Source organism: Athene cunicularia (assembly GCF_003259725.1).
Source record: "Athene cunicularia isolate RWA chromosome 5 unlocalized genomic scaffold, athCun1 chr5_part1, whole genome shotgun sequence".
Classification (NCBI taxonomy): Eukaryota; Metazoa; Chordata; class Aves; order Strigiformes; family Strigidae; genus Athene; species Athene cunicularia.
This window is the reverse complement of record NW_020799101.1, coordinates 43100614-43120440: the sequence shown is the minus strand read 5'-3', so window position 1 is coordinate 43120440 and position 19827 is coordinate 43100614. Positions and strand designations below refer to the sequence as shown.

The 19827-nt window shown below is 35.9% G+C and overlaps 1 protein-coding gene across 1 annotated transcript in view; it reads left to right on the top strand.

The window, feature by feature from the left end:
• Positions 1-16891, top strand: part of MYBPC3 (myosin binding protein C, cardiac) — a 63206-nt gene extending 46315 nt beyond the window's left edge. The window contains exons 28-35 of the mRNA XM_026849490.1: positions 566-654; positions 5525-5720; positions 10765-10904; positions 11635-11794; positions 12351-12487; positions 15004-15190; positions 16279-16321; positions 16816-16891. Coding sequence (XP_026705291.1) covers positions 566-654; positions 5525-5720; positions 10765-10904; positions 11635-11794; positions 12351-12487; positions 15004-15190; positions 16279-16289 — 920 coding nt within the window. The 3' untranslated portion in view covers positions 16290-16321; positions 16816-16891. The remainder of the gene's footprint in view (positions 1-565; positions 655-5524; positions 5721-10764; positions 10905-11634; positions 11795-12350; positions 12488-15003; positions 15191-16278; positions 16322-16815) is intronic.
• The last annotated feature ends 2936 nt before the right edge of the window (positions 16892-19827 follow it).

The window sequence follows — 19827 nt, the reverse complement described above, 5'->3', positions numbered from 1 at the left end:
CACTCCTTCCACCTCAAAGAAAACATAAAGGAAATCCACTGACTGCTCTACTTTCTGAGTAAATCCATAAATATCTCCAAATGGCTATCTACAAGGAGCTGCAGTATCGATATAGCAATAGATTAATCGTAGTCTATAATCCTTCTTTTACTCCAGTACACCCTTTGTCCTATCCCTTCTACTGCACTGATAAAGTTCTCCAAAGAAACAAAGCCCTCATAGAAGGTTCATATTCAGCGGGCCACCCAAATCTGACATATCAGATGTGACAGTTTCATGAATTCTGCTGTCATTGAAACCTGCTCAGTTGTAAATATATAACTGATATCTGCTACTAAATTTGTATTCAGTAGCCAAACACATTTGAAAGTTCATAGAGAATTAGCTACTCTCTAACTGTATAAACAGTATAAACTGGTATAAACAGTATAAATTCTTTGCGCAATTTTCTTATGCTTGCAAGTATCCAAGCCTCTCCTCTTCGATGTTTTGTCTTATTTCTGCTAGAAGTAATATTTCAAATTATCAGAAGCTTTGTATTTAATGTACTAATGCTTAACTGCAGAGCGTCCCAAAATCTGGTTGCCACGCCATCTCAGACAGACTCTGGTGAAGAAAGTGGGTGAGACAATCAATATTGTGATCCCTTTTCAGGTATGTATCAGTTTATGTTTCGTCATGGTTGTTTATCATTACTTACCACAAGTAGTTTCCCTTATGCAAGTTCCCATTGCTTCACTGCTTAAGCAGTATTACATAAAGTATGGCTGATGATTCAAAAAACCCTCTCAAACATTAAAGAAAGGGGGAAAAATCACTCTTCTTTCAGTCACAATTTATTTACAGTAAGTTTCTTCCCTCCTTTTGGGGAAGGATTAAAAATAAGTGCTGTAAGTAACTGCAAGCCCATTCTTGCTTACTGACCATAGGATGTATCTTAGGAGAGAAGTACACAAAAACATAAGAATTCCACTAACTGCTCTTCTGGAGCCAAGGTACATGATGTTACTGGGCAACTTCTTTGCCAAAAGCATCTATGTTCATTTCTGAAAGACTGACCACAAAAATTAGAGTTGGTACATAAGCAGAATATCACAATTGGAGCTACATAGAACCTGTGTGTATACAAAGAATAGCTTGGGTATTACTGTACGTGAGCTTAGGGTGTAAAAAACAGAGCATGCCAAGGAGTATCTAGAGTGCGTGCATGTAACTACACATGATGCTATGGCATGCACGAAGCTGCTAAAATACACACACAAGCTGACCTAACCAGTTAGCCTGTCTTTGCATTTTCTACAGCTGTATGAGCAACTGTAATGATTATTTGTAAAACACCACAATCATTTTCTCTGACTCAAGGCTATAACATCAACACAGTGCAAGAAAGGAAAGAGTTTTCTGAGCAACATGTAGGAAAAGAAATTGTACATTTCAGAGTCTGGCTCTAACAGAGATAGTCTCAGTAATAATAGATATATCATTTAATCTAGTCCTCATTTATAGTTTGAAGAAACTAAAATTTCTCTGCTGTCCAGAGTTGACAGTTATGAAAATGTAATTACTGTTATTTGTGAAGAGTTTTGAAATTCTCATGTAAAAGATGCTGGAGATATTCAAAACAATTTTCCAGCAAGGGAGACTTATATGACACATATGCACACATTACTTATCTTCTTTTATTTGGGGAGTAGCAGCAAGGAAAAAAAAATTATGTAAGAGCAAAAATCTACGTAAAATAAAATATATGTGGCTTTTGCTCTGTGGTTACTGGGTTACATGAAAAGTTGCTTTTTCAGAAAGATGTATCTAATCAGTAAACAGTTGCAAACCAATACACGGAGTAACTGCCTTGAAGTGCATGCTTGCACTACTCTGACATAATCACACGCTTATTTTTTTCTTTCATCTTTCTTATCTCCAAAATTGCTAAAATGGACCCTCCACTGAGGTCTAGCCACATGCAAAATTCCAGATTTTACATCTGATATTTCTGAGTTATGTAAGTCTTTAAAAAAAAAAAAAAAAAAAAAAAGATATATTTTTGCTGCTTTGGTGCCCGAGTTTAAGAAAATTTGCACAAACTTGACAAGCTATCCCACAAGCAGAGGAACCGATAAAGTTCATCATTTTCTAGATTTGTGTTTTATTTCCCCTATATCACCATTTTCCTAGCACAATCCACCTCTTTTGCTCAGAGAAGCCACACTGCAATATTCCCAGAAATTTGCCAGTTCCTTGCCCTACTCCCCTAGGTGACATGTCCTCAGTTCCCCAGGCCAGAGAAAGCACACGTAGCACAGAGCTTCACTCATCCCGGCAGATCGTTCGGCTGTTGCCAAACAAAATGGATAAAGACCAAGTCTTCCCTGAGTTTTTCTCAGTTGGGACTCTAACTGAAGTTTTGGTATTTCACCCCGTCATCAGTTTTCACAAACCCAAGTTTTAGCCTGAGAGTAAAACCGGAGTATTTTAATTCGAGAGGTATGTTTTGAGTGAATTCAATTCGTAATAGTAGTGTTGAATTGCAGCTATAGCTACAATTCTTAATACTGCAAAAGCTGTTTGGAATATGCAGAACTGAGAAACTTTAAAAAAAAAAAAAATAAAAAGCAAAGCATAAAGAACTTTACACTTTGAAAAAGTTTAAATCACTGATGATTTCTACTGAGGAAAAAGACTTTAAGTAGACATGATTGCAATGTACAAATTACAAAAAGTATATAGTAGAAAATACAGATACTGGAATTACTTGAACACTGAGCTAGGGAACACAAGCAGGCAGAATATTATCTAACTGAAGTGTAAGTCGGTGTCTTACACTATTTACAGTTTCTGTGCAACCCTGCCAGTGATGTCTGTGGTCACTACCGTGTCATTTAACACTGAAATTCTATTAATTCTACCTTGTCAAGGTGTCCTGGGCTAAATGCTATTTGTAAATCTATTCAAGTCTTTAGATTAAAATGTACAGAAAAGAACAAGTACAACCTATGTCCAACCCTTTTTCTCTTGAGTGCATTAAGCAGGTGGGACATTCTGCTGAAAGGAAGGGAATCAACACATTCTTGTTTCACAATTAACCGACACATGACTGAAGGGATATTATTCATAAAATTCACAGTATTACTGAGCAGTCTTCTTGCCCATCATATATGGGTGAATAGAAATATCTAAAAGCCTTTAAATTTGTTCTTCCCTGGCAGTAAATTCCCTGAAGTTTCTCTGGTGTGCTATTTACCCACTCTGTCACTCACTGTTCTCTCTCGGGTTACCTATTACACATTGCAGCAATCCAATCCTCTGGGCTACGCATTAGGAACATGCTTTCTATCTGTTAATGATTTTCACAGTCTATAAATATAAGAGTATATGAAAACCAACACTTTGATCACTTGCAATCTTTCGCTGGCACTCACACCACCTCAAAAGAAGAGGTGCTGTGAGTGAACATATCTGATCAACCACAGCAGAATACCAGCAATAGCAAAGCTTGATTTGTAGCCAAGGTATTTCCTACGATAAAGTTAATCCTATGGTTTCTCATGCCCATTTTTGTGTGGCCCATATTTAGGGCCAGATCCTTGATTCACCTCATTACACAATCCATGAAAAACTACTAAATCTTGTAATCAGTCTGAAAAACTAGCCAAAGTATTTGTCTTGACAAATCAGAAATTTAAATAAAATTTCCATATAATTATACCATTTTAAGTAGATTGTTTTTATTTTGAAAGCATTCCCCTAGACAAAATTTTCAAGCAGAATCCTCATATTTTGAAATATGCACATATGTGCAATGTAAAATACAGTCAATTCTTGTCAAGTTCACCAATTATCAGACAGGGATATTGGGGGGGAACGGACGGGACATGACAGGATGACACAAACATCCAAAACACATTATTTGACTTGTTCAAGAATTTCTACTATACCTTCCAGTAAAGAAGGGAAGCCTCTAATAGATTTTTATAGGTGTTCTATGAAATGAGACCAGGGTAAAAGTACACTAGGACTGGACAAAATAATCTTTTATCCAATATTTCAGAGCTACAGGCTTGAGGTGACTATACTCGTTGGCAGAAAGCCGTAAGAAAATCAGTTACCAGATGGGGAAAATGAAAGATCCAAAAACATTATTCATTCAAGGTTTATTATCAGCTCTGATGTAAAATCAATTACAGTAATCCGATAACTTAAATGCCAGAGAAATTAGTAGATATTAAAGAATAGCAATTTCTAGGTATTTTAGATGTACTTTAAGTGTAATCTTGGACAGATCGTAACCTGACTCTTCTAAAAGAAGTTTTTTTCTAATACCACAGAAAAATAAAATGACACTGCACAGACTTTTTGAGCAAATACCAGACAAACCTGAAACAAAGGTGTAGCAAAACACAGATTTATTTTTATTCTGCCTACATTTAGGCATCTAAACCAAGAGTCTGACTCTCCTAATCTCCCTTTGTAGCCTAAAGAAAAAGATAAAGTCTTACAGAGTAAATTCCAGATACCCCATGAACTGAGGAGCCTTTAATAGGTGCTTTCTCTGCTGTTTACCAGACGCGGAGGGCAGTGTGTGTCCTAATTTCAGTGCCTTAGACTTCAGTTCCAGGGCAGCCTAAGCAGACCTGACTGCTGGCTTGGACTGTCCCACTTTCCCTCCCCACTCATTTGAGCTACTCCTGGCATTCATCTAGCCCTGCACTGTGTTGTTTCACCATGCTAATCTGGCAGAAAATTAAAAAAAACCACTGAGTTATTTTCTTCTAGACTGACTATAAAACCAGCAAATAAATATGATATGGCCTTTTTCTGTTTTCTTGGTTTTGGAGCTGTACTATGCAAGTAACAGTCAAGCACTTTTGAAGAACTAAATATTATCTACCAGTTTTCCTGGAAATAGCTGAGTGACAGTGATGTAAGCCACAGATATCTTACTGATTCCACAACGTCATCATCCACGGGTGTAGCAACACTGACTGTTTAGGTTGACAGTCACCGAAACAGGTTTTGCAATGCAGAAAGAATTATCCAGCAAGTTTCATATCCCAAAACTTCAGGACTATCACATTTTTTCAAAAGAGCTTAAAAATGCCTGGGGATCAAGAATCAAATGTTTTAAGAAAGGGAGGAGAAGGGTAGAAAAAGTTAATAAACTCAGATATTAAAGACTTTTGTTACGTAATGATCAGCTCAAGACAGACCAACTGTAGGCTTCGCAGATGTCTGGGGAAAAGTACCAGACCAGCACAGGCATATTTTTTCTGGATTTGTTCTCAATATAATTTCAGTCTCTTCTCTAAATATAATTAAATGGTATCCTCAGGGCATGGTGCCAGTAAACCACACAGACGTGAGCAAATACTAGACCGCAAGAAAACAGAAATTGTAAAATATTTAGACAGTTTACCATCTCAACTCTGCACATTAAATTAGGGTTTCTAGACTGAGAAACAGAAGAATGAAAAATGGAAATCTATTAGAGCCTAAAAAAAAATAAATACATTTTTTTTCTCTTCAGGGTAAACCAAGACCCAAAATCATTTGGATGAAAGATGGTCAAATTCTAGAATCCAAAGATGTGGGAATTCGGAACAGCAACACGGACACAATCCTTTTCATCAGAAAGGCAGAGCTTCATCATTCAGGAGCATATGAAGTCACTCTTCAGATAGAAAACATGACTGATAAAGTCACCATAACAATACAAATCATAGGTAAGAACCTGACAACATCAAAATTTTAAGCATATCAGACCAAACAAAATAGTGGCCATGTTGAGGCAATCCAAAGATCCAACTACCGCAGAATCCCTTCTCCGGCAATGATTGATGGCAGATGACTAGGACAAAGAGCAGGGCTAGCATGTCACTCTATTTTCCTAGTATATTTTCCTAATTTGAAATGATCTGTGGACTAAAGACTTTCAGAGGGAGAGGGATTATCTGTGTATCCCATAGCTCTTGAGGGATTTTTTTATTGCATGATTCTATCCAGTTTTTTAGTCCAGGTCTAGTTTCGGAACGCAAATATACTTTTGTAAGGAATTTCAGTTTAAGTGCATGTACAACCACATATTTGCTTTGTTTTGAGTTTCTCTCCTGATTTGATGTCCATATAGTTTTTATCAGAAAAAAAAACCCATGGATAATCATTTATTCACCTTTTCCATGCTACTCATGATTTTATAGCCTTCAGTCATACTCTCCTCACTTAAACTTTCTCAAGTTTTAGACTCTTTGTTTATCTTCATAAAGATGTCATTCCATACCTTTGATCATCTTTATCACCCTTCTTTCTACCACTCTGAGAGTGGTAGAAAAGAATTTGTGAGTTCTGGTGTTCCTGCCACATTGTCCTCAAGGAAGGAAATACAAATCCTGGAATGGATATACTCTCATTTGGTTTCTTCAGCAGATAAGGACTGTGAAGTTAAAATCATCGCACTAATTTACCTCTACTGCTCCAAGAATTAGAAATGACAAGATACAGTCCTGTCACTTTGGAAAATTCACATTTAATGCCTTACTCAGTGTTAAGAGTGTCTAGTTAGCCAGAGGCTTAGTGGAGGCTTATTCTCTATCATACAATTTCTAGTCTCTTTTCTAGTGTAATTTTAAAGGACTGCATTGCCAAAGTTTCAGTAACTTCCCTTGGGATTCTGTGAGATGTATTCTGGGATCTTGCGTAGTCAGGTTTTATTAATGTTCAGCCAGACATCTTCTACTTCTCCTCATTCCAGCGTTACGTAACATTATTGGTAACTGTTTTTATTTCTCATTCCTCACACTTTCACACTGTCATCCCAAATTTCCTCCAGTGTATCAAGATATTTTTAGAATATGTATCTTGGCACAAAGAGTATTTAAACATAACTCTCAATACTTTGGAATTAAAGATATAATGCTGACTGTATTCTGCTTGAAGTTTTATAAAATAACGTTGGAAGAACAGGTATGCAGTGGTGCAACAGCAAGCAAGAAAGGCGTAACAAATTGGAGCAAATATGTCTAAATACCATCAGCTGTTTATGTTCAAGAGGATGGCTGCAGTTCGGCAACAGCAAAATAAGTAATTGGCAGCTAAAATAAAGTAACCCCAAGGGTAAAGGGGAGTGGTTCAACCTACATAACAAAACACCTTTCTGAAGCTGGTTAGTGACTCTAGATTGTAGCACATTGCTCTTACAGCTTCCACCCATTGTTTGCTAGCGTAGAAAGGCATAAAAACGCATACATGTACCACTGACAAAGAGTTATTTCATATAGAAAATGAATGGTTGAAAAAAACAACTAATCTTATCAGATTAATATACGTCAGAATTGGAGGACAGGCATTAAACCTTCTACTTCTTGGGCACCTTGCTCAAATGAAAAGGAATGAATTAATTTGATTTAATTCCTCGCCAAGAAGAGAAAAGGCTTGTAACATACAGAGATACTTTGGCAAACAAGGTGTCTACTGTGATTCTTGATTCTGTCACTTTTTCATCGGAACTACTTCTTTTCAATTCCGTCAACAGCACTTTTTGGTCTCAGGATTTTATATTCTCTTTCTCAGGAATGAAATTATGGGTGATTCAGGGACTCTTTCTATACTACTATGAATGCTTTGGGTTCTTTAGAACATCGTGTTGAAAAGCCAAGCCAGCTTTCAGAGCTATAATAAATCAACCAGTGATCTTTTGAGGTGTCTGTTCATCAGTAAGCTTCCCCTAGCAAACATCTACTTGGTGGAGTAATGCTTGTAGCTTCAGCCCTCTTTTTTTTTTTTTTTTTTTTTTTTAAGGCAAGAATATAAGTAACTAAATGCTCTGCCTCTATGATGAGTTACCTATCAGTTCCAAACAGGAGGAAACACTCCTAGCACTGCCATCACCTGGCCTTATTGCCAAAACAATTGCTGCAGTTTACTTGAGACCTACAAAATATGGACTCAGAGAAAGGTCTTAGATAATGAAAATGTCTCCAACCTCTGAAAAACATGGTTCCTTCAACTTCCCTCCCTCTAGTGAATCTATAAATATTGCCTTCCATTATGCCTTTTATTCATCAAATCAAACCTCAGTTCCATATATTTAATTTTTTTAAAAAACTGGATTTATTTACTGTTCTTATTATTTATTGTTTGAAAATGTAAATTATCATTGCTTTTTGAAAGATAATTCACACTTTATCTCTTCTTCCATTATGTAAAATTCAGTAATATGCAAAAATCCTCAGATGTGCTTGTGCTGAGGGTTACAGAATATTTTCCCAGAATATAAACTCCCACTCTAACACAGTGTCCTACAAAAGAAAATCATTTGCTACAGATGCATCACTAGGATTAACTTTTACCATCCTCTGTTCACCAGTTAGAGATGTACTGGTTAGTATTATAGAAAGGAATATTCTACAATTCTATGAAGGAATATTGAACATATATTCTTGCAGGTTGCATTATCCTATCAAACCACAAAGATCAAGATTATAAAAATCCATTTATCAAATTTATCCATCTCTACTTTTTGTAAGATTTTCATTCAGAAAGCCTTACAAGTATTGAGGCTTTCAGTACACTCTTTCTCTTTATTGCATCTATACCACCATGGGTAGATGTAATAATTTATTAAAAACTAAAAAGGAATTATTTAATACATCGAGTTGTTATCACATTAATCTAATAGGAGGTTAAGTCTTAAAGTGTTTTTCTGAAATCGTTCCTCACCAAAATCGTATCTATGTCTATGTACATACAGATACATAAGAATGTTTTAAATATATATACACACACATTCCTGAAGTCTAATCTATTCCAGTAATTCTATTACTGAATTAACGAATGACCTGCCATCCTATTGCTTTGAAATTTGAAGGGGGCTTCCTAGATAATTGCTTTTAGGTAACTAGGAGCAATAAGGCACTGGGTTCAAAATCTTACTGTTCAGTAAGGCCTTCACTAAAAGTGGATTGTTTTTTTCTTGCACCTGACTCTATTTTTCTTCCATTTATCAATCCCTTCCTATAGTATTTGAACCAACCACCATCACCAAGATCTCCCCAGTTTTTGACAAATATTGTCTAAGTATCCCTTTAAAACAAAAAACAACTCTTGCGTAGATGTACCTGTAGGTAAGAACACAGGAAAAATACTTGTAAAACTAGACAGATACTGTGAAGGGTTATAATAGTAGGTAAAATTGCAAATAATTAACAAATTTCTAAACATCACAACATCTGTCTGCTACTAGATTATAATACATTTATTCAGGGATTGTAGAGCTTTGCTTACTGACACTGTTGCAGCTTTCATACCCATGCAGGTATTCATATGTGGTAACCAAAATTCTTCTCCTTAACTCAGAATAGATTAATTGATTTCTGTATAATGAAGATATGCATCTAGAAATATACATAGATTTTTTTCTTTTGTGATTCAAAAAAACAAGAAATACATTTCCATATCTTCATAAGCAATGTTGTTCATTTGATGATGCATTACCATTCCCTACTTCAGAAACAGGGAAGAAAAGGAAATAAGGCTTTACTTGAAGTTGGTAGCTGTTGAAAAGCACAGAAGATGGCAGCTTTTTCTCTGAAATGTTAGTGTAAGAGAGGAAGGAAGAGGATGATAAATGGAATGAGAGCGATGCTTTCCATATTCCTTATCAAACTTCATATAGTGTTCTAGTTGTCTCCAGTGTTTAACAATTTGAAGGAGGACAAAAAGGATTAAAATCTAATTATAAAGCAGTCGTTGATTCCAAAGTATGCCCGTGAAAAGAGTACATTATACTTTGACATAGGAAGTCACAGTTCCTCCAATAACAGTCAAGGCTGGTTGATTACTGCTTTGCACAACCTTTAAGGAATTAATTGATAAGTAATCTATAAATTACATTCATTTGTGCTTTGCTCATCTCAAACCTACATCCATCAGATAGTATTCTCTTCATTTTTCCAGTTTAGCTACAAAAAGGGAAGATCATTCCCATTTGGCTGTCTAGAATGATCCTGAACCGTCCTTCACTTAGTCACAAGACCATCTACCCTAATTATCACCTCCCCAACAGGCCCTGTAACTGTGAGCAACAATCTAACATATCAAAAAGGGGAACTAGCATCTTCAAGTTAAAACAGACAGGAATATTACTTAAATCGAATTTAAATGTTACAGCACTTGACTAAACAATATTGGTATAAATACTAATGATCCTTAAAAGAAGGAAAACTAAAATTAATATAATTTTATTATATATTCTTTGATATATTTCCAGGTATCTTAGAAAGGACATGGACTTCTCTACCTCTTCGCAACCAACTTTTTTTTTTTTTTTTTTTTTTCTTCCTTCCCTATCTATTACAGAGAAATGTCACTAGTGGGCAAACTGACAAGCACTGAGACAACAGGAAAAAGTGTCAGGTATATTACCAAATGGCCAGCCTTCCTTAGCTGAGAGGAATATATACCCAGTTGCCTTTGTTGTTTATATTACTCTCAGTGTACCTTAATGTCTGAGAAATTGCACCAAGGCTACAAAGCAAGCAATAAAACTGTAATAAGAGAGTTAATCAATCCATCTCAGAGAGTATTAAGAGGGTATTTGAAAGTTTCCCAACATTCCTGTTTACAGTTTCAACTTCACATATATGAAGTGCATGACTACAGAACAGTTATAGATTGCTATTAATTTCTATATTTTCCCTGCATGGGAGGAAATTACAAAGCTCTTAGATCTTGAACTAAAAGCTAAGGATTTTTTTCATGTCTCCTCTACAGACAAGCCTGGTCCTCCTCAGAATATAAAGCTTGTAGACGTTTGGGGATTTAATGCAGCCCTGGAGTGGGCACCTCCACAGGATGATGGCAATTCACAGATCATCGGCTACACAGTCCAGAAAGCAGACAAAAAGACAATGGTAAGAAATTGCACTGAATCAGCGACTTTGTATGGTGTTTAAACTACTACCTGCTCCAGGAACACAGAGACTTGAGCTAAACAGCTGAATTCATGACACCTTGTGTGTCCAAGGTGTCCTATGGCATATCAGATGCAGTTAAACATTGAAGAATAGAATCTAAAAAGAACCAAAAGTCTAAGTTTGGAACTGTAGAAAATGCCTGGTAGACAATGTAAAGAGAAAGACCTAGCCTGTCCCATCTTTGGTGGTGACTCAAAGTAGAATTATATTTTTTATTTGGAAATATATTTTTCATAAATGCAGGGGAAAACTGAAGGGGAGGGAGGAAGAGTTAAACTTGAACTCAGATGCTGGGCATACTAGGAAAAAGTATGTATGCCAGTCAAACTGGAATATGTCTTTCTCTTGGAAGTCCCCATCAAGTAGCCACGTCCTGGGGACACATCCTGTATCAGGTTCCCCAGGTATGAGTAAGGGTAAAATGTAAAGAGTTTCTTTTTCTCAAAATGCAAGTATTCATACATCTATCACATCAGCCAGAAAATAAAAGTAAGAAAACAGATCAGCTGATCTTCATGGGAAGCAACATAACGTTCATTTCTCAGGCTAGTTTTAAATACCTGTCTACCTGTCTTTTCCTTGTAGCAAGAAGGATCTCTCCATACCAAAACTAGCACCATGTGTGACCTCTCACAGCATCTTTCTAAACAGTATAGTCTTGTTACAGGAATGGTATACTGTTTTTGATCACTATCGTCGCACAAACTGTGTAGTGTCAGACCTGATTATGGGAAATGAGTATTTTTTTCGAATCTTCAGTGAAAATTTGTGTGGATTGAGTGAAACTGCTGCAACCACCAAAAAACCTGCCTATATCCAAAAAACAGGTAACATATTCTTCAAAACAAAGATCACAAAAGCCACTAAGTACCAGAAGTAATACATTGGTAAATGGAAAATGCAATTTTACTAGATGTGCCACTGGAGATATTCTAATTACTTAGTAACTAGCACTTATAAACTGCTTTAGCATCAACAGCCCTTACCTAGGTAGATCTCCTGTACTAACATGAACATATGTTAAAAAATATTTAATCACACAGTCTTTCTAAACTATATTATTTTAAGAAAATAATAAAACTCGGGGGTTATATTTGCATTCTAGGATTAAAAGTTTAAATGTCTGTGGTGAAGACTTCCCCTGCAGACATATGGCTTTCGTATTTTTAACGGAAGCTGAAAGCCCATGATTGCCAGGGCCTTTAACTAAAGCATTAAACATGAGACGTGTTTTAGAGTGAAGTGAATTTAAAGATTTGTGATAAATGCCATAGCTTTGAAGCTTCTCTAAATCAGAGAGGCAAATTAAATGACAACTAGGTTGTACACAAGTCAACAGAATTGAAAACACTGTTCTTAATATTTCGTTTCTTTGAATTGCAGGCACCACTTATAAGCCACCCAGTTATAAAGAACATGACTTCTCCGAGCCTCCTAAATTCACTCACCCTTTAGTAAACCGTTCTGTGATTGGAGGATACAACACCACACTCAGCTGTGCTGTAAGAGGAATTCCCAAGGTACAGGTTACATCAACTGTCATTGATAATGTCTCAATAAGCCAAGATGCTGCCTTAGAATTCACATCATTTCAGTGTGGCTGGAGTGTAACATAAATATTAAGAAAAAGTAAAGGTCACCCAGTTATTTCCCACCTCACTCCTAACTGATTCTTAACCAGAATGCATGGTACAAGCACTTGTGTGGTCGTGCACAGAACCAGGGGGGCAATACAGGAAAGGACAGTCATTGCTTATGGTAACACCACGCCACTGAAAATGTACCATGTGTACATAAAATCTACTCACTGAAGAAGGTAAACAACGACAACAACAAGCAGCACCTTCTCACAGTGTGTATTTTGTTCCATTCAGTCTTTCAAGAAAACAGCAGCTAAGGTAATATACTGTTCCATTAATCTAGATAATACATAGGAACACAAGTTGTCCTGTTATGTCAATACATCCACATAACTTCTTGAGAGTCTGTCATTTTGCAAAATTAACAAGAATAAGACCTGCTGTTGTGTGTGATATTTTGGGGTTGTTGTTGGTGGTTTTTTGTTTGTTTGTTGTTTTTTTTTTTAATTTCACAGGAATATTTTCTCAGTCTAAATATATTTGTTGAAGTCTCTTCAAAGAGTACAAAAAGATGTACTTCATTGTTAGTCAGGAACAAGCTGTAAAAACTGTATCAGCTAAGAGCTAAATTTAGGTTTCTCAAAAAAGGGAATTAGGTTTTTCTCTGCAGTGAAGGAGTTTACCATATTATGACATAATCTTGTCATAAATTTAAATTAGTACAATCACTAAAAATGCTGTACCCTTTTCCCTTCCTCTTCTGCCTGCTTATTTCCAGTTCCTCTCCCTTCCTCATGCCTACACAAGGATCTGATAGCTACACAGCAAAACATGTAAGATAATTGCTCAAATTAATTAAAAAAAAAAATTATGAATGCAATACTTTGTTGCAGTTTACTGGATGAAGAATGACCTCCAGACAAAATTCAAATATAAAAAGGAAGCATACCCATGCAAATACCTGCAAAAGAAAATTATAGAAGAAATACTAGCAACTGTTGGCATAATCATTAGATTCATTATGAAATGACAGTGCTAGTAATGATATTTTCTCTTGGTTAACTGACCTTTGTGTGCATCTGTAGCCACTTAATTCAGCTTCCATGGTTTTAAGATGATTCTAAGAAAATCTTTGGTTTTTTACAGCTGTTAAATATAGTAGTCACAGGGGTTTGAATGTGAGCACGCTAGCTTCCACATTAGCCAGAAGGATACAAAAAATCCTCACCCTTCAGTACACCTCTTACTCTTAAAGCAGCCTTTCCAGATACTTTTCTGTACTTGCACTGCCCAAATTAACCTTAACAAAAAGTTTCTGTACCTACTGCAGAACTCTGCAACAAGTCTTTTTCACTGAGAGTAGCTGTGTTGATAGAGCTTTCCAGTTCTGAATAACTACAGATTATCAAGCATACCTCAGATATGATCATGTATGACATGAAAAAGTTACCACTTCAGGCAGAGCCAATATTCCTGACCTGGTAGCAGTGATGAAATAAAAGAAAAATACCAAGAAAGATGAAGAAGCTATAGAAAAGAAGCTAAAAGTTTTGAGACAGAAAAAAAATCCGATCGGTAACTTTAAAGAAAATTAAGCATGGCAACTGGGATACACTGAATTGTGTATCACAGATCAAAGACACAACTGATTCAGCAGATTTGAATGCAAAAGTCTTACCTTTTTATGGGTGAAGAAACAGAAGATGTCAAATGTTGAAAGAAAAACAGATGAAAGCAGAGCTTGTTCTTCTACTCTTTAAAGCCTATTTCTTCACTATATGTACCAGCAAGCTTGAAATAAACAAAAGCTGTTTGCTTTACAATAGATTATTAATTTTCAAAGTTTCATTTATAAAAACTGAAGGCACATTTTTAGGTACCAGAAACAAAACACAATTGGCTTGAATTGGTACAGAGCCAACCACTTTATTGCTCAGCTGAAGCCAACAAGAACTTTGATTCAAAATTGCTGAAGTTGCTAAAGATACGCTAAATGGTTTGTAAAATCGTTTCCCAGCCTAAACGTTGGCATCCCAAGTTGGCCACTCAACATCCGCAGACCTGTATGACACTTCTGCTTTAATCATCTGTGCAGTTTAATTCCCCTTCTGTGAGATACTTTAAGCATTCAAAAATATTTCAATAAGCAAAATTAAATAACTCCTGACAGAATGAATTTGTAGCCAGTTTATAGGGGATTTAAAAAAATTATGATAATATAGGTTACAGACCTATTCTTTACATGCTATTTGAGAATTCAATACTGAATGTTTGAATTTTCAGTTTCATGAGTTTGTACTGAATGAGGAGAGGTTCCTTGAAAAATTAACACTGTTGTGTAATATATAGCCTTCATAATTCATAAACCTTTGATGGCTAAATTAAGGCTGTAAGATCAGCCGTAAGTCTTCCATTTTCTATCTTATATTTTAAAATTCTTCTTTTGTGTTCTTCAGCCAAAGATATTCTGGTACAAAAACAAAATGGACCTCTCTGGGGATGCCAAATACCGCATGTTCAGTAAACAGGGTGTATTGACCCTGGAGATCCGGAAACCCACTCCATTCGACGGGGGCTGTTACACCTGTAAAGCTGTTAATGAATGTGGTGAAGCTGAAATAGAGTGCAGACTGGATGTCAGAGGTAATCAGATGAATTTTACGGATAACACTAATACTGCAATGAAGAAAGTAACAGCTAAAAAGAATAAAAAATATCATAGGTCTCTCTTATCTGAGCCTGACTTCTTTGGCGATATATAAAAAAATCTGCTAATTACACACACCAGCAAGATTGTCTTCTTCATTCTAAACTGTTATGATAGAATTAGGTTACTGGTGACCACGTGATACTGGTCTAAAGGCAGACAATTATTACACTTCTAACAATATTGCTAGAGAAGATACTTAGCACTGGAATGGATGTCTATCTATAGACACTGCATTGTGGATAATTTTATTATCCTTTGTGCCGTACTCTGCAATTGAAATTAAGTCACTGGCCATTAGACATATGTAAAAGATTATGCATGTGACTTCACAAACATTTTTCAAACATTGATAATTTTGCTTGTTAAAAGGGGTGGGGTGGGGGAAAAGTCGCATGCTTATAACACAGTAAGAAATACTGACTAAATATTTTTGGTAAAGCTGATTAATCCTGTATCTATTTGTCAATATGAACCTATGTGTCACCACTTTAAATGCACATCAAACCCAGAAAAAGCTGGGAAAGTGACCTGCATAGCAGCCATTGATGGAGACCCATCTTCAGCACGGCAAGCCTGAAGGTGTTTCTACACGGCACGGAGTTCAGTATTTTACTCAGTGCTAAGTCAGGAACGTGTGCACAGTGCACCTTGCGGTGCTGAGCATCAACATCCTCATGGGGGTCCTGGCAGCGAGCAATAGAGCCGCATTAGTGCGGTGATGAACTCAGCCTAAGAACTCTGAAACGTCTGGCTAATCTATGCGGTGGCTTATTAAGACACGCTACTTGCAGTGGAATGGCTAACTCAAGTGTGTCCGTGCTATACCGTACAGCACAGACATGGCTCAAAGACTAATATTATCATCTTCCAAGGCTTGCTTTAGGAACATTAAATCTCTTTGGAATCATCACATAAAGGCAACTACTATAAAGTTTCTATATTTCACCTTCTGCACCAAGTTTGAACTTAAAATTAACATCCTTTAATATCAGATTTTTATTTTTTTTTTTTAATTCTCCAGCACCTCAGTAAAACTCTGAATCTCAACTCCTCTGCAAGTCAAGGTATGAATCAAAATAACTCAGCTGGATAAAGGCACAACGGTTGTTTGGTTAGATATTCATGTTAGAGATTTTATGAAATTTTTATGTTGGCGGGGGATGCGTGTACTTGTTTTGACTTCTTTTTGTTTCTTAAATAATCATACTAAGATCACGCTCCCGCAAGGTAATTAATTTGGTTTATTTTAGAGTTGGGGTTTCATGGGTCTCAACCTTTAATACGCTGTGCCAGTGTAAAAACCTGTAAGAATAACTGAACACTTTAACTTTTTTCCTTAACTCACTACAAGCCCTCCCTCTAGGAGACTATTATTATAGAGCTAACTAGTAGCACTAATCTGTGTGCATTACTTCAACCAAGCAGAGTTAAAATTACAACGCATCTGGAAGTGTAATGTACATTTTAGACTTAAAAAAAAATAAAACAAAACAGAATAGCTATAATAAACTATCAGGTAATGCATTTGACAAATTCTTCTCCCCATTCTCTGTCTCAGCATTGGAATGGAACTTGAAAAGAAGAAAACCGAAGACGTTAATGAAGGATAAGTTCAGTTACATTTAGGAGTCCTGCTCATCTTAAATGCCATTTAATATATGTGTACTAGGAGGTGGCAGTGTATTGTAGTGTCCTGCTTACTCAACATATTTTCAAACAGTATTTCCTCTTTTCATGCATCTGTTTTAGTCACATTGCCCCTATCTCCATGTGAAGAAATTCAGGGAAATCAAAATAAACCTTTCCCCCCATTACATACATGATATGTCTGAAAAACCCCTAAATATTCCAGTTATGTGCAAACCCAGACTATTCCTAATGTCTGAAATAAATTTCCTACTTCTACATTTCTCTCCATTTTTTCTCCTCAGAATTCTGACGTTCTTAAGAAGCAAGTAGCTCAGAATAATGAAACAAATAACTTATTTGCCATATTTAACCACTTTTCATTATACTGATCTCTGCACAATAGAAAGTAACCTTCGTTTCTACTGCTTTTCCTGTCAGGGCTTGAAATAGCCACTTCTGCGCTCTTTAGCGGATCTTTGCAGAACCATGTCCAAAACACACCATCTGGGAATCTCTGGCTAAAGCTACTGTTCTACTTTATATAGATAATAGTTTATTTCATAATCACTCACTACTGGTTTTCTAGCTTTTTTAAAAGACACCAGCATAGAATTCCAAGTCATTAGACATTTCTGCAACCAATCATAGACATTATACTAAATCTACAGAGATAATTTTGTACATCAGATGAAATAGCTAAAGATGTAGCAAAGCAGACTATTTGCACATAAATAAAAAAAAATTCTAAACAAAAAAAGCTTGTGATTAATGCAGTAAACTCACTGCCATCAAATATTATGGGAGGCTTTAAAAAATATGAATGGTATGTATGTATTTTTGCAGATAATTTTGTCTAATTGAATGACACAATAGCATTTCTGACTTCTCACCTACTAGTTTGAATAGTATTTGGGGTGAGGTTTTTTTTGGACCTACAGTAGGTGTTAGTAGTTTCTCACTGGAAAGTACTTTTTAATGATCACAGTACAAGAGAAGGTGGGAAGATGAAATTAATCCAGGAAGCGTTGCCTTTCGGAAGAATCAACACAAAGGAACTGAAGTAATACTACTCCCCTGCCTCCACATGCCAGTTGAGATGGGAAAGCTTGTTTGACACAGTGTGTTAGTTATACTAAACAAGCAAATACACCTTCACAATCAAAACACTGATGATAACGAGACGTTTATTTTGATTGTTTTATTATGGTATCAGAACAAAGAAGGGTATTTCTCTAAAACCAAAGTCAGTTTATCGAAGATTAACATTTGTTGCACATTGTTATTATTCAACAAATAAAGAAAAAAATATGGAAGAGCAAGTTTACATTGTTTTGTACTTTTGTTTTCTGACCAACACAATTATTAAAAAAAGTACCACACATAAAAGTTGGAGATTTTCTATAATATAGAGAACCTATGATCAGAACGCAGTGGACTCAGAGGATCCCCAGCATCTGTGGGACAACATCTATTGAAAAGCAGAGACTGAAAGTGCTTAGATTACAAAGGACAGTTTAACCTAAGGAACATTAGGTGGTCTATCAAATATAGTCTATTATCAGAAAGGTGTTTCACAAAGAGAGCAGATTTTCATGCTCAAATAGGGCACGATACTGAAAGAGTGCAAAATTAAGTCAAGAATCACTAAGTACTTAGCATTCATTGCTCAATTCTTAGCTATACAACATGAGTACAATATTTTTGTGAGCATTTATTTCACCTCCAAGCTGTGAAAAGCAGTATATTGCAAATTGATGCCTTCACTAGATGTCAGTCAATCATTTTTTCATGAAATGTCATTGTTCAAATAGTCTTCAAGTGTGAAATTCTACCGTATAGATAAATAAAACCGCTGTTTCCAGTGCTCACAAATTTGCTTTCTACTGTTTTGAAGTTCTCAAACTAAAGACAGTCAAAGAAACGCCTCTTCAAAAAAACTGTAAGTACTTCTGGAAGTACTTCATGCAGGGTAGCGCCAAGTAGAATCTAACTCTATAGGGCCTTTTAAGATAATGCTGTGCTTCTACGGGAAAAATACAAATTAGTTTTAACTTCTAAAACCTTCAATGACAAGGAGTGAACCAAATCCAAACCTGAATAGTTACAAAAAAGCAGCACACACTAGTTAGGTTTCTAAAAATTACTACTAAAAAGGTGAATTCTGAAAATTCAAAATGCTAACTGCTTCTCATACACTGAAAAGAGGAAAAGAACAAAGGTGCACCTGCAAGATCTGAAAATCCTGTGATTAGTTCTAGAAAGGTCTTTAGAAAACTGTAGGTGTTTATTGATATTTTGCAAGCATATAGTATTGTCATTTATCTGTTCCATGACTGATACTGATCCTGAATGTATAGTTCACTAGTTGCCCAATAATTACGTATTGTTAATAAATAAATAAATTACTTTCATCCCAATCTGATTAAAACTACATAAATTGAGTAGTTTCTCCCAAACTTAGCTGGCTGAGAACAACAAAGTATCTCCCAATTTTTTCCCATCACATCTAAAAGACTACTTGAAAAAGATGCTTTTGACTATCTCTACCTATGTGGGATCTCCTCTGATGGAAAAAAAATAAAAATCACGTGGACTTATCCCAAAACGTCATGGTAAATGTTCTTACCTTGTAGTTGTAAAGTTCTGTTAGAAAGAAGGGTGCATGGTAAGATCAATAGTAAAAAAATTATTAACACAAGCCATTAAGATAAAAAAATTCTTACCGACTAGCATTCTCTTTTGGCATATAAAGTGCCTTTCACAGCTGACAGCAGCTATCAAAGACAACATTCCTAATGAGGTCCTTTCAGTAGTTTACCCAAGACAAAACACTGTTACCAATCAAGTATAAGATCCTTCCATGTGAAAGTATATGTAACAAAGATGCCTCTTCAGGCATATTATTTCAATGCAGTTGGATGTGAAATTAACTTTTGATGCT